We start from the raw sequence: 15,175 nt of genomic DNA, 5'->3' as shown, positions 1-15,175 counted from the left end.
ACAGCACCCTTCCTTTCAAACAAGACGATGCAATATGACAGGAGCAAGAAAGAATAATTTTACTATTTAAGAAAATTATGTTAATTAGTAAGACTAACTAGTGGCATTATGCCCAATTATTGCTAATTGGAAGAAACAATGTACAGTATTTACAAATAAAACAAAATATTTAAATATTCTACAACTAAAAGACTGCCAAGTTTAGAAAATCCGTGCAAATGGTCAAAAGTGAAAGTATAGATTCCTATTTCACAGGTTATTTTCTCATTCGAAATCTAAAATAACACCCGATTTTCAAAGGTTGGCATTTTCAACGTGGAGGAAAAATTCTCCTTTTGAGGAACTGGAGTGGGAACGCATCTCCCTCTAGCGGTGAGTGCCGCTGGGGAGGGTGGCCACGGAGCCCATCTTGCTGGGGAGACCTCAGTGACATCCAGTTCCTGGATGGTCAGAGATGGGTCACTGGACAGGATTCCACCCCTGCTGCTCTGTTGTGTCTACACTTGCACAGGCTATTTCAGGGGTCAATGCTGGAAGTTCTATTCCACATCAACCTTGACTCAAAAATTGTAAGGCACAACTTCTCCCAGAGAATGGTTTCATTAACATCTATTTTGAAATTGAATTAAGTCATTCCTTAAGACCTCATGGTTGTAGTTTATTTCCCTGGGCATTTGTGCTCTTCTGCTCACTAATCTCCCTCCTGGCTCTTCCTGCCCTGCTCCTACAAAACACCAATAGGCAAGAGATGGGCATGGTCTGGTCAGAGCTACCTGGCCAGGCATTGTCAAATGGCAGGGGTTTGCTTTTTCTTCCAGTGACAGAACCTCTCTCTTCTACTGGGTCCATAATTTCAATGAAACTAGTAAAGAAATGTAATTATGAGTTTCTCCACCACCAGATTTGGATAAAATCAGCCAAATTATTATGATCTTATTTGTAAATGTAGATGCACAATGGTAATTGGAACTGCAAAAGCCAGTTTCCATTGTAAATCAAGACACAAACAGTTTCAAAAGTGCTCTGAAAGTGAAATAAATAAGCAGGTGGTGTTTTTCCTGTTGTGGAATAACACTGATTTTCCTGTTATTACCGACCACTTGCCATTTTGAAATGAATAACAGAAAACTCTGTCTGAATTCAAAAAAATTTTTTTCCTTTTTTTCTTAATCAGGCACACACACAAAAATACCAGTTTGCCCAGTTCTGTGTGTTCCATACAACTACAGATAACCTGAAGTATCTCCATGTTTACTGATGAGTATTAATGAGCCTGTCTATAGATGTCAAACCACAAGCCAATTTATTTACCTTAGTTTCTACTCAATATATAGTACAACTGGACTAACAGAATACAAGTTTTATTGCCACTGAATACTGACAGTAAAGAAAAAAAATTCTTAATTTCTGATTAAATTTAATGTTTACTTCTGACTATTCTTTTTTTTGTTGTTGTTGGCTAGCTTTGTTCTTTTTGTGAATTTCAGAGACTGACATTAACCAAAAAAAATTATGTAGTCAGAAGGAAAGGGATAATGCTGAAATAAACGCGTTTATTTTAATGTTTTATCAATATTTACTGATTAAAGCCAAATCTTCCTAAGGGTAATTATGTAGTATACCTTGTGCATGTATTTTATGTTTTATTATAAGCACACTCTAGTTTTCAGACTGAGAATGCTTGCTTGTGTCATTTCCATGTGGCTGAAACAACAGCAAAATCAATGAACCAAGTCTTAAGGAATAGAAGAAAATCTCTTACCAAGTTTTTGCTGTCACATTCAAATCAAATCTTTTCTCCTGGAAAACAAGAATGTGTAATTTTTTTATTTTAAATTTTATATTTTCCCTTTCTGTCTTGGGGTCAGAGCTTGATTTATACCCCAGCAAGGTCTGCCAATCACAAACTTAAATGTCTGAGATCTCGGCACATAATTCCAAAAGCATTCACTTATCATTAATGGAACATCCCTATCTACAGATCCTAAATCCTTCCAGGCTGCAGAAACCATAAGCATCCTGGTGTAGGAGGTTCCTGAGACTCATGCAGTAGGTTCCATTTCCTGTGCTACTCATAAGCTTTCTGCGGCATCCTGAATTACCATTTTTTGTGTGTTTTCCATTCTTTATGCTCTAGTACACAGCACATCTTTGACATCCTGGCCATAGTCTCACAGTGAAGAGACTGCAAAGTCTGCATTTGCTTCTGCCAATACTTTATCCTCTCTTAAAAATCATTATTTCAATCTTCATATTTAGTGACAAAATGTGTTTTGTTCTGAGATGTTTTAATGGTCTTTTTAAAGTAATATTTTCATTATATTATTTAAAATACATACTTTGTGACTAATATTTTCAGCATATTTCAATATATTGGCCTCTTAATCATATGGTTGACTAAGGGCAGGTTTATTGGCGTTTTCCTCTTTTGTGCCCAAAGAGCAACTTTCAGTTTGGATCCTAAGCAAAGGAAGAGTCAGTGAGTCTTTGGGTAAACAGGGAGAGATGTACTGAAGGAAGTATGATGTTTTCTTACATCCTTGTAGGTCTCTGTCTCCACTACTGGCATGTAATGGAGAGTAATACAGGGACAATCTGCCTCTGTGGAGAAAACATCTGGAGAAACAAAGCTCCTGTTTTCTCTAAGTCTAATAAAAAATCAACATTTCTGACACTCTTAGCAGCCATCTGGGACAACATTACGAGGAATGGTTTCTATTAGAGTGACCTTTTATTCCCAACAGCTGGAAGTGATGCTTACCTCTGCAATGGTCGTTTTCCTTCCCATGGGCAGCGAGTTCAGCATCACGACTGGGGAGCCTGTCTCTGTACTATACCTACAGGACCACTGGGAAAACAACATGCTTTAGGACAAAACCAGTAACGGGTTTACCCTCTCTCCTTCCTCCCACTTTCTTGAGAGACACTCAAAATCCCTCCATCACTGAGGCCACTCCAACATACAGGGTGGTAGTGCCTCTTCTTTGGCAGCATCACATCCAGCGTTGGCTCCGCATACTTGATGTAGTGGAACTCGGTGGGACATGACGGGCTGACGACTCCATTGGGGCCCAGCACAATATCCTGTGTCCCCTCAAAGGAGCCCTTCACAGTGAGGGAAAGCTCTTTCTCTAAAGTAGCAAAACATAGATCATGAGAAATGTTAATATGATTAACCAGAAAAATGTGCTGGCTTGATTAAAAATGAGGTGCAGGTAGCACAGCTTTGCCCAGTGGGAAGTGCTGGCACTGAAGGGAAAGGAGCAAAGTGGACGCTCTTTTGATAGAAAGGGGACTCTGAATATTCCTGCTGTGATATAGAACTGGGATTTCAACTTTATTGTGCATTTAATAGGCCTTATTAACATATATCTAGATAAGGTCATTGGAGTCTATAATAACCTAATGTGTTTACCTGACATTAACTTCACTGAATACTGTAAGCACTATTTATTACAACAACACATTATATGAAAGGGGCATCTTCTCATTAGTAAGCATGCAACTACTGGTAAATAGATAATAAAGTGGCAATCTTACTTGATTTTTGCATCGTCTTCTCTGCCACTTCAACTTCCAAGCAGCAAAGTTCACGACACTGTGAAAGACAGATTGCAGGAATTTGTGAGAAAGATCATCACATCCCATCCTCATTACAGGGAGCTGTGGACCCTCAGCTTGGAGCCACTTGGAGTTCTGGATTCCCTGGCATCTCTGGGCTTTTTCCCATTAGCCACTGACTAAAGAAAAGGAAAAGCTTTGGAGGGACTTGTAGGCATCCCATGTGTGACAATGACGTAAGATTTGGCACAGTGAGGGGAATATAAAAAGGAAAAAAATCAATCCTGTCGTTTTCAGGATAATAGCATAAATACAAAGGGTTAAACTAGGAAATAAATAAATAAAGATATGTTACTGAGAGATAAAGAGTCAGCAGTAGGCAGGGCTTTCTGAAGAAGCATTGCTATTTGCATTTTGGGGGTGGATTTTATTTTATGGCAGTCACTCTTCTTCCACATAATGTATTTTTGATAACTCAGTATTTCACACAGAACTTACCCACAGAGCATGGCTCATCTCCAAGGGGAGGAAAGGGCTAGGTATATTATCAATAAATGGCTTCACAGCCTTTTTATCATTGTGTTCTGATAACGTTTTTTTAAGTACTGGTACCAGAAGAAAATTGTGCATGTGTGTGGTGTGTGGTGTGGTGAAGTATAGGACAAATGGGATATCACCAATGAACAGGTAAATAAAATATCCCAGTCTGAAAGTATCTAAATAGGAAAGAGGAAAGAAAGATAAAGAACTTGCCTACTGGCTTTCCTAACCCCCAGCCTCCCTTTCCCTTTACATTAAGCAATCTCTTAAAATATCTTGGGAAAGACACATACCACCAGCACTCCATTGGTAGCAATTGTTTCATGAGGACCAGATCTGGGAAACAAAATGAAAAACACTGTTTTTTTAAAGTTAAACAAATCCCACTCATCTTTACCCAGGATGTTGCCCTTTCTTCCTGCTTAAAAAAAGCAACAATCTGAGGGACTCCAGCAGGTACGTAACAAGCTCCTTTCCTTGCTTGCTTGGACTGAGCACTGCTCTGAGGGGACTCATCTCTGTACCAAAGCTGAGCAATGTGTATCATGGCTATTTTTTTACAGTGCAATCTCACGATCATCTGAAATGGAATCTACTGTTAGGCAGTCAAATTCTTCTCACTGTAACACATAAAATAAATGTATTGCAGCAGTAACATGCTGATAAACCAGCATATCCTTGTTGGGAAGCCAGTTATATGTATTTGCTGGCATGCAGATATCCTGAGTTGGGAGGAACCCATGGGGATCACCAAGTCCAACTCCTGGCCCTGCACAGGACAACCCCAAGAGTCACACCATGTGCTTGAGAGCACTGTCCAAAGGCTTCTTGAACTCTGGCAGGGCCGTGACCACTTCCCCCAGAAGCCTGTTTCAAAGTGGCACAGGGCAACGGGTACCAATTACATGGGGAAAAAAAAACTTTCCAGATCATTCAGGTGAAGTCAGGAGATGGTGTGGAGTGACCTGACTTCTGGCCTTGGCTCCCCAGTAGTATGAGAGCTGATCTTAGGCTGGTCACTTTATTTCTGCCATGCCTTAGCTACCTTTTGGCAACACAGAGATAAAAATAGTGATTCATGGATGGCAGGATGGCTGTGCTGGAGAAAGAGCCTTACATCCTTACAAGAGTTTCCATCACATTGTGATTGTGCCAGGCAGAAGGAAAACACAATTACTAGGATTCAAACAGTACTGCAAGGGAAAACTGAAGGAATTGGAGATACACTGGAAACCTAACCAGTATGTTTCAACACTAGAAGTGTGTCCAATACACAACCTGAAATAGACAAGGAAAAATTGATAGGCAGGGATGCTTGCACACTCAGAAAGCCTTCTGAAATGTCCCCAGGTAGACAAGTCATAGAATCATAGAATATTTTGGGTTGGGAGGGACCTTAAAGATCATCTAGTTCCAATCCCCTGCCATGGGCAGGGACACCTTCCACTAGACCAGGCTCTAAGCTCCATCCAGCATGACCTTGAACACTTCTGGGGATGGGGCATCCACAGGTCTCTGGGTAACTGGTATGTGTGTCTTTGAGAGCAGCTAAGCTACAGAACAAGCTAATCAGTCTGGTGTTGGAGACTGCAGCAATGATTTAGGAGAAGGCTGGCAATTTTTAACAGAAAAATCATGACTTCTAGTACTGTTTCTTTGTTTTATCATTAATGATTTTTGCATTTTTAAAATAGTCTCTGTATCACTTACGCGACCTCCAATTTGAATTCAACCTCTAGCTCCTCCTTGGCCTGAAAGCAAGAACAAGATATCAAATGAAGTAGCTACATAATACTTTGTCCCTTGTCTAAACACGAGTCCCTGATAGGCAATATTGAAGTTATTGGTTGCAATGAGTAGCCTGTGATAAATATTTCAGGTGGGTGGTCTGAATCAACATTTCAGCCAGATGATTAATTGATTCCTGCCTCATCTCCTGTCTTCAAGATATCATCAAAACAACCTATACTTCTATTTCTTAGTGTGAAGCTGCTGCACAAAGACAACTTGCAACTTCCTTTGTTTTCTGAATTCCATCCTTTTCTCCCAGCTATTCCTGGCACTGTCCTGCCATGACTTACTGTACTGGCTATTATCTTGGAAATTAAACAAACTTTACACCCATTACTTTTCTGTAATAAACAGAGGACAGTATAAGTGAGTGATTCAGAATTGCTGTTATGCAACTCCAGGCAGTGTTGATCTGTACGAGCTGGTTGTGAATGACCTAGTTTGGGTACCAGAATCTGTCCCTGGTAGCAAGAAGTTGCATATGAGATACTTTGCTGATCTCATCCTTAGATCTCAAAGGGAATCAAGATTATTCTTCCCATTTTATAGATGGGAAACTGGTAAACAGAGTGAATCATCTTCCATTCATAGTGGGATACACATAGGGACAACTTCATCTTTGCCTTTCGGGGCGAAAGTAGACACAAGCAAAGGGGTAGGGGGTTATGAACTATGGGAATTATTCAAGTTATGAAATTCATGGGGGAAAAATGTACAGATTATTCACCCTACAACAGCTGTATGGCCTTGGTATTGCTCGGAGGTAGCTCGCAATTAGAGCCCTCCCCTCCCTACTGCACTGTTTCAGTACCATGGTCTTCAATAATTTATAAAATATTGGAAAGAGGGGTTCAGACTCTCAAATTCAGACTTTTTACCACATTTTTGTGCTTGTAATTTGAATGGCAATTTATGTACTCATTATTAGGATACGTAATCCATGGCAGGTTCAGAAAGATTTTGAAAGTGTTCTGTAACTCTCCACTGGTTTCTTAGTTGCTTTAGTTGCTTAGCTGCTCTCACATTTGGGCTAGGCTTGAAGTACAGGATCACTGTCCTTTCAAGTGGAAGTTTAGCAGTATCAAAGAGTGCACAGAGGAGATGGTCATCTGGAGTAGCAAAATCCTCATCATACACTGTGAGCTCCAGCACATTCTGTAAAAAGAGGGAGAAGAGTTTTTTATAGTTTCTCAGGCTGGACATCATTAGCTCCAGGCAAAAAGTATTGCTGAGGATGTGCTTGAGAAGAAAAGCTGAGAAATTAAATATCATCCCCCTTTAGAAAAATATACTTGAACTGCATATTCATTCTTGCCGAGTTCATTTTAATTGCTGTAACAAAATGCATTGGCTATACCTATACAACAGCTTAGGTAACTCCCAGATTCTGTATCCATCTTGCACTGACTCATAAGTCTCTTGTTTCCCTAAAACTTCAGAACTGAGCTCACTTTCTGGCCATCCTATGCAGCACCATTGAACAGACATAGGAACTCTGTCACCTCTGCTATTAAATGCTTTGGGCAGTCCTTTATCGTGTGCTGTCTCTTCAACAATTCCTGGGCACAGTTCAGGAGATACATATACAAAATCTTCAGGCTGCTTCAAGCAGACAACTTTGGCTCCTTACCTTGACCTGGCTCTGGATTCTGAAGTAGAAGGTTTCGTTCCACACTGGATTGTCGGAGTTTCTCACAGTTTTAGTGCGTGACCTTTCACACGTCGCAGTTGGCAGCCACAAGGACACGTAGCAATCAGCCTGGCTTACTGGGGAGGGGGAGAGGCAAAACTATTGCTAATGTGGCAAAGGCAGCAGTGCTGCAGGACACTGGAAAGGTTACTGCAGCAACTGGTACCAACAATAAGCATAAGTTATTCAAAAATAGAAATGTCTGATGCAATGTAACTCTTCTCAAGATTCCCTTCTGAGAGAGGAAAAGCACAGATCACAAGATGGCCTAGAAGAGAAGGTCGTTTCTGTTCCTCCTTGCATGAGTTACAGACAACAGTGATATTGTGTATTAAAATAAAAGGGTGAGCATTTTTTCTTCTAGTCAGGCACTTCAGTTTCTCAGCCAACAAGCTTTCCTGTACTCATGTGTGCATGCACACACACATGCACACACACACTAACCCTGAGCTGCTGTCTGATTAGAGGGGCCGGGATCCTCCTCCACTTTTTGAGAACAACTGCAAAAGGTCTTCATCTCTGCCTTGCCCTCAGTGATTTTCTTTGTGAGGGTTTGTGAGAGGAGCTGCAGAACTACTCCTGCTGTATGAGATGGCAGAGGCTTCCTGCAGAAGGAGCTCATTGAGTTAGACATTGGAATTTAACCAATTGCCACCTCCAGGAAGAAAGGGACCATGTCTTTCTCCCAAAAGGCACCAGGAGAAAGTTAGTGAAGCATTTTACATCCCCTTTCTCAGAGGCACCTAAATTAGGTATGTCTCAAACAGCCACATACAAAAATGCCATTTACTGTGTTTCTTCTTGAAGATTATGCAAGGTACTTCAGCACCCTGAAAACCTTTCTTGACACAGTTCTCAGCAGTAAAAAGATCAGATACTATGTAATGCAAAAGGTAACTAGCTTTGAGAACGAATGTCCTGTGATGTGAGGCTTTTGAGAGAGACAAGTGATGGCAGCAGTGAATGAGGATGGTCCTTCAGCAGCAGATAAGGAGTCTGCAGGCAGAGAAGGGAACAAGAGCTTGTACATTGACCTGTGGGGAAAAGCAAAATCTTTCCTGTCTGCAACAAGGCCTTTTTCTCTTCTTTTCTTTCCTTCTCCACCAGGTTTGGCCCAGTGTCACCCTACAGCTACTGACTGTCTCAAAGTGGTTGGACGCTGCATTTTATGCTGTTGAAAGTGTTCAATAAGCCTTGATGCTTTTCTGTCCAAGTGAGAGGGAAAAACAGAAATTCAGAACTGCTTGAAAAATGATATATGAATTATGATATAGGTCAATAGACACCTTAATTATAGGTTTTCTACTTTTTAACATTATAATGTGGAAACAACAACAAAAAAGTTTAATTCTGTCAATTTTTTTTCTAAAAAAAGTTGTGGAGAAATCATCATATTCCTACTGATTTAAAAAATAATTCCTGTGATGGAAAAGTTTTTGTGGAAAATATTCAGTAGGCCCTAGCCTTCTTCATTTCCTACTCTATTTCACATTTCATATCTTAGTTTGGATTTAAAAATAAGGTTCTGACAGCAGTTTCACTGTTCTTCTGTAGAATATCATCGGCTTTAATTCTACCTTCCCACCACTCTTGTCTCTTAGCCTCCTTCTGAAAAATAGTGAAAAATGATTCCTTATTCACCTTCTTCGCCTCTTCCTTTTTATAGTGAGAGCTTCCATGTCCTCCTAAATAATTTCACTTCCACTCTTAAGGACTGTAGCCTATTCAGTCCCTCTGGATGTAAAAGTTGTTTCAGTCATTATTCTGTTTCCTCAAATGTTTTTATTTATTTTTTCCAATCTGGGAAATTCCAGGCAGACAAGAATGCTTTGAAGAATTTTGAAACTGTAAAAATACGTATTTGAATATATTTGGAGAACCTAGAAGTAATGCTACTGATTTTAAAATGCATTAAAACTGATTTTGTTTAACTACTATATGACTTTGGATTTATCATTGGAGATCAGTGACTGATGGCTGTTTGGCTGGCAAGTACTTTATTCTACTGATGTGATTCATCGTTCTTGTATCTTTAAGATACAAAGCATATCAAGCAATCCTTAATTATATGAATAGATGCAGCCAAACTAGTCAGCTGTGTATTTAATGCAAAATATTACCTCAGTTCTGCTTGCACAATCTCTTTCTACAGCCTCGTTATTTGCCTTGTTGCCTGACACACAGAAGATCTGAGTCCCTGATGAGACCTTTCTGTGTTCTTGCATCATCACACATGTGCCACAGCCATGGACCAGAAGGGAGGTGCAGAGCATGCAGCCCAGTGATATGACCTCACTGAGAGCTGTGACACGGGGAAGTCCTCTGATACACCTTCCAGAAAAACATGTGACAACCACAGGGTAAGACGGGAATGGTACTGCATGGTAAATCCAGATCTTTGTCTCTCAGAAAATCTTTCCTGACTCTTCCTGTGCAAGACATTATAGAGCCAATCACTGCTGCTTACAGAGAAATAGGAGAATCACGAGAATCATGAGAGTTACATAATTTCCCTTCCATGCTCACTCTCGAACTAGTTTCAGCATCCTTTCACAGGTAGTCACGTAGCTCTAGTTACTCAAACAAAACAAACTGTTAACTTGCCTATTTTGTGTGAAACACCTCTCCTCAGTGCACATGTGGATAGTCCATGTTCTTTTACAAAACTGTGGTGTTTTCCTTTCCCACTTACTCCCTTCCCACCACTTGCCTGCCACGTGACTCACACTCTTGCACAACTGCAAGTCTGCTGCAGGAGCTTTAGAAAGGACCAAGCATCCAGCCCTCAGTTAGCATGGCTTTTTTACTGTTGTTTCAGGGTAATTAATGATGGCATTAGCCTGGTGGTAATGACTGTAAAAAGCTTTTTCCTTTTCAATTCGTCTTTGTCAGAACCAAGATTGAGGAGGTTGATAACGTTTGCTTCTCCCAGCCACATTTCCCAAGGTGCTACAGCCCACCAGCTGAATTACCCTTTGTTTTTGAAAATACAGAATGCAGTCTTTCTTAATCTACCTATGTCAGAAACTCTTCTTTCTTTGAGAGAAAGTACTTATTTTCAGAAATACATTCAAGTCTTGAAACCAGTCAGAAAGCACAGGGAGAACAATGAAACAGCAGCAAGCAGCAAGGACTGACCTGGTTTATAACAAGTAATTTACATAAACACTGGGTTATTTCAGAAACACCAAGAAAAGGTTGTTATAAAATTATAAAAGATATGATTTTTCTGTTCTCTGAGTTACCACTAAGACTGGCAATACTTACAGGCATCTACTCGCTGGAGATTTCTCATCCGGATGATCCTTACGGTCAACAGGAAGCAAGGAGAGGATTCTATCTGGAGAAGAACAGTGACAAGAGGGTCTGAATAAGCCTTTGGTGGGAAAAAAATTCAAATGTGCAAACTAACCAGGTGCCACAAAACACAAATACAGTTGGTAAAATTTGGTCAGCTATCTCACTATTCTGCAGATGAAGCTTCTGCTGTTAAAAATGTCTTAACATTTTATATATTTCACTGTCTTTTTGCTTTGTTACTCTGAGACTCCAGATTGCTCATCAGAGCAGAAAAAACAGGGATAAATCCCTGACAAGTTACACAGCCTGTGAGATGCTTGCAAAACCTCTTGCTCTGAAACTGCTGAGTCTAGTCTAAAACATAACTACAATAAGTCTCTTGAACAGAGTAAATGCACTGGTGAGCACCATGATGAAGTTGTCAAAATGCCATCAGTCTTAGTCAAAGTTACAGTCAATCTTCTTAGTAACCACCCATGAGGTCCCATAGCATTGAAAAAAGTGCTGTGGAGAGTATCAGTTGTTGTGGACCCCCATGGGATAAACCTGAAGTACCACTTTAAGAGGTGCTTTTCCCTTCTGCTTTAAAAATATAGATTTCCTTCAATTACAACTGTACGGGGAAAAGAGTAACAGTAATATGAGCTTTTGTAAATCACAACTATGAGATAAGCCAATGGCTGAAAATTGTTTCCAGAGGATTTAGGATCTAAAGAGTTAGGTATGGGTTGGAGAAAAATAAAGCATACTACCTTCCTCCAAAAAAACCCTGAAGATTGAAAGTGCGTAACTTCCTATTTGCCCTTTGAATATCTCAGCCTTAGTCTTCTATAAAACAAGTCTCTCCAGGTTTTGTGGCTGCAGGGACCTCTTCCTATTTATTATTAGAAGATAAATGTAAGTTCCTTCATCTAAGGAAGATGATTTCCTGCTGGCTCATTGCATAAACCTGTCTCTGGCTCAGAGCTATCTGCAAAAGACTATTTTGACCAAGCCAATAAATAAATCAGCATTTCCTGTGGCTGTGACACATGGTTATTTCCTCACACTCCTAGAAACATTTCCACCTGCATAAGTGGTTACTGCAGAGCCCCACAAATCATTCTTTTTGATAACTATTTTTATCAACAGGTTTCCTCTCATTTAGGAGCATCCTTCTATTTCTATAGCACTTCAGAGACTTCCTATAACAATTATAAACAAGTAGATGAAATAGATGTTAAGACAGTAGAGAAGCTGGAAGAACTTAAACCAATTTTTTTTTTCAAGAGAACAGAGGAAAAGGGCCTTGTTTACAGATGGAATGATAATTATGCCTCTTTCATCACAACAAATTACTTTTCCAACATGTGATTAGAATACTCTATTCTCTCCTCTAACATATCATGTTATGTTAAAATCTTTTTACAGAGTTCTTAAAAACCAGTGCTGTTTCCACCACTCTTACATGTATCTCGAGAATTCTATGGCTTTTTTCTTTTTTTAGTGCTTCTTCATGAAATTCAACCTATGAAATCTATTTACCTTCTATTTCAATTGTTCTCAAAATAGAAAAAACCTTACAGAAGCCACAAAAATTGCAAACAATTGATGGAAGGATATGTCCTCAGAGCTACCCTGTGCAAAGACAGCGGTTCAGAGTTTAGAAACAGTATAACCCTGTTAATACAGTTCTACACCCTGTTAATTTACCCTTCTTCTCAGCTGGGTAATTAGCAAAGGTGGATCACCACACTCACATGTTAGGAATGAGCTTAGGCACCTCAGCATATGCCCTAGAAGGCAGAAACTCATTGTTCCTTAGGATCTGCATAAGCATGGGGGAAATTCTCGAACACATTTGTCTCCAGAGACTGCACACGGTGCTGCCAGCTCCTGGATCATCGCCAGCAACACTTCCTCTGAAAAGTGGCATTGCTTGAGTGAGAACCAATGAATACATTATTTGCAAAGCAATTTGAGATTCTTAGATAGGAGAAAAGGTGGGTTGGGATTTTTTAAGGAGTATTAGATGGTTTCTGCCATCTGATCACCTCCTTCTTGGTTCCCATGCAATGACTTTCTAACATGTTAGCAAGATTTTCCCTGTCTGGCATGGGGAAATCAATTCTCAGAGATGCAGCATTCACAAAAGGATTTACTGAAATTTCACAAAAAAAAAAACCCAACTCCCCAAAAGATAACCCCAAAAAACCCCCCAAAAATCAGTGGCTTAACAGAAGCTACAGAAATCAGGACCTGTGCTTGCACTAGGGATGCAGATGCCACCAGCCAGTTACCCGAGGAAAAGGCAGGAGCCAGGCATCAGTTGTCCTGGCAGCCCTGGTACCTGCCAGTGGCGGTAGCAAAGACAACAGGGAGAGTAGAATTCACCTGGTGATCAGGCCTTGCTAGTTCTTCTGCTCCCAGGAGGATATGCTATTTTAATTAATTCCAGCAACATCTTAAACAAAAGAAATGTATTTAAATAGCAACTGTGACAACTGTAACATGAGGTACTAGGGTCTAGTTACAGAGACAAAGAAAATAGCAGTCATGCATGTATAAAACAAAAGACAGAGGTTCTGCTATTCTGTTTACTTAACACCTGAGATCTTTAACAAAAAAAAAGGCTGCTGCTATGTATGATGTTCCATATATGCAGAGGTTTCTGCCACAGCAAATTGTCAATTTCTCAGCTTGTCCTCAGTTTGGTGCTTCCTAACTTGTGCTCCTGTGTGTGTAACACAGCTGCATATGGTACAGCACTCTGAGATGCCAGTGCATGAGCAGGGTGTACAATGCTAGTTTCTCTGAAGTCTCAGGGAAATGAAGTTTTACTGGGATTTTCCAAACAGCAGCTCCATCTAATGTAGAACAGACCTCATAGTCTCTTCTTCTGATTTTATTGTGCTTCCCATAAAAAAGAACAACATGATATGATACTTGGCAGTAAGTTACAATGTTGGTGTAAGTAAGGGATTCCTCTGTCATCTGAATGATCCCCACTTTCTCCCAGCTGAGGAGTAAGAATTGGGAAACAGAAATTTCTCCGTCATGAATACCCTGGTGATGCAGGCTGTCTGCATTCCTGGAACATTTGTGCCTTTGCAGGTCTATCCCAGCCCTCTTTAAAGTCATGCTCATATTCAGATGTAGGTATGTGTGGCATCCATCCACTTCAAGAAGCACTGCTGTAAATTACTCCACTAGTTTAGCTGTATAATACATCCTGTCACATCACAAGCGGCTCTAAAATGGCAGGACTGCTTAATGAGGCAAGAGTCCATGAAACCAGAGGGTGACTCTCGTGGAAGGTATCTTTTCAGCTTCATACCGGCTAGGCTAGTACTTTAATGCCTTAGAAAGCCTCAAGCAGCCTAGAGAGGTAGCAAGGGCGATCTAGCACTTTAGTAGCTCTAAAATCGGTACCTGAATCAGCTGCAGAGCAAATACCATCAGCAGAAGCAAAGAGGGAGAAATATAGCTCCCTGCTCGCTCAATTCCCTGCAGTTAGAAGCTTTCAAATGAGACAACCAGAGATGTTCACAGAAAGACAGCTGAGCCAAGAGAGGGCGGGGTCTCCCTCCACGATCTCTTTTATTCGGAGAAGGGGAAAGGGGAGGACTGGGGGCGGACCCGGGGTGAGCGGCCAATCAGACACCGCTAAAGAGTCTGAGTTACATTTGGTTTTGCCCGCGCTTAGAACAAAGGAGCTCGGAGCACATGGGCAGGAGCACATGTCTTTGGGAGGGGGAGGGGAAGCTCAGAACAGGCAGCCACAGACTCTACTTCTTTACCTTTTTTTTTTTACTTGCTTTTCTCTCACTAGCTTTCTTTCTTTCTTCAGCCTTCAGGCTTCTTCATCTAACAGACTCTTCCAGCATGGACAATTGCTAGCTACATCTTTCCAGCTTATGATATCAATAGTCTGAACATTCACCCCTTCACTTACTGTAGACTACCCCAGTCACACAATTCCACAGTGGTAGTCAAATGTGTGCTGGATGAATGCTTTTCTTTTTTTTTTTTAAGTGTTAGGTGCTTGGTTTAGCATAGATGCTCCATCAGATAGCAGAATATTGTAGCTGCCTTCCCAAAACAGAGACCAGTCATCCAACAACACTGATCCAGAGAGAATTTACTCTTAAACCTTCAGGAGCAGTCAACACATTCTCAGACTTGACTGTTGCTCTTTTTGGATTGGTATTTATTCCAAAGCAGTTATAAACTAACAGAAGAATAATGCAGAGATCCTGAAAATCATATTCAGTTTGTGTGTGTGAAAACTGTATCATTATCAATAAGCAGCTG

At 40.5% G+C, this 15,175-nt stretch overlaps 1 protein-coding gene across 1 annotated transcript in view; it reads right to left on the bottom strand.

Moving 5' to 3' along the window:
• Window positions 1-15,175, bottom strand: part of LOC104688224 — a 55,198-nt gene that overhangs the window by 32,757 nt on the left and 7,266 nt on the right. The window contains exons 3-11 of the mRNA XM_039552932.1: window positions 10,850-10,922; window positions 7,523-7,659; window positions 6,916-7,047; window positions 5,812-5,852; window positions 4,395-4,437; window positions 3,541-3,598; window positions 2,965-3,131; window positions 2,762-2,848; window positions 1,763-1,800 (exon numbers count right to left, since the gene is read on the bottom strand). Coding sequence (XP_039408866.1) covers window positions 1,763-1,800; window positions 2,762-2,848; window positions 2,965-3,131; window positions 3,541-3,598; window positions 4,395-4,437; window positions 5,812-5,852; window positions 6,916-7,047; window positions 7,523-7,659; window positions 10,850-10,922 — 776 coding nt within the window. The remainder of the gene's footprint in view (window positions 1-1,762; window positions 1,801-2,761; window positions 2,849-2,964; window positions 3,132-3,540; window positions 3,599-4,394; window positions 4,438-5,811; window positions 5,853-6,915; window positions 7,048-7,522; window positions 7,660-10,849; window positions 10,923-15,175) is intronic.

This window comes from Corvus cornix, chromosome 5 (assembly GCF_000738735.6).
Source record: "Corvus cornix cornix isolate S_Up_H32 chromosome 5, ASM73873v5, whole genome shotgun sequence".
NCBI classification, from domain to species: domain Eukaryota; kingdom Metazoa; phylum Chordata; class Aves; order Passeriformes; family Corvidae; genus Corvus; species Corvus cornix.
Note: the sequence above shows the minus strand (reverse complement) of the source record. Positions and strands in the feature narration are given on the sequence as shown.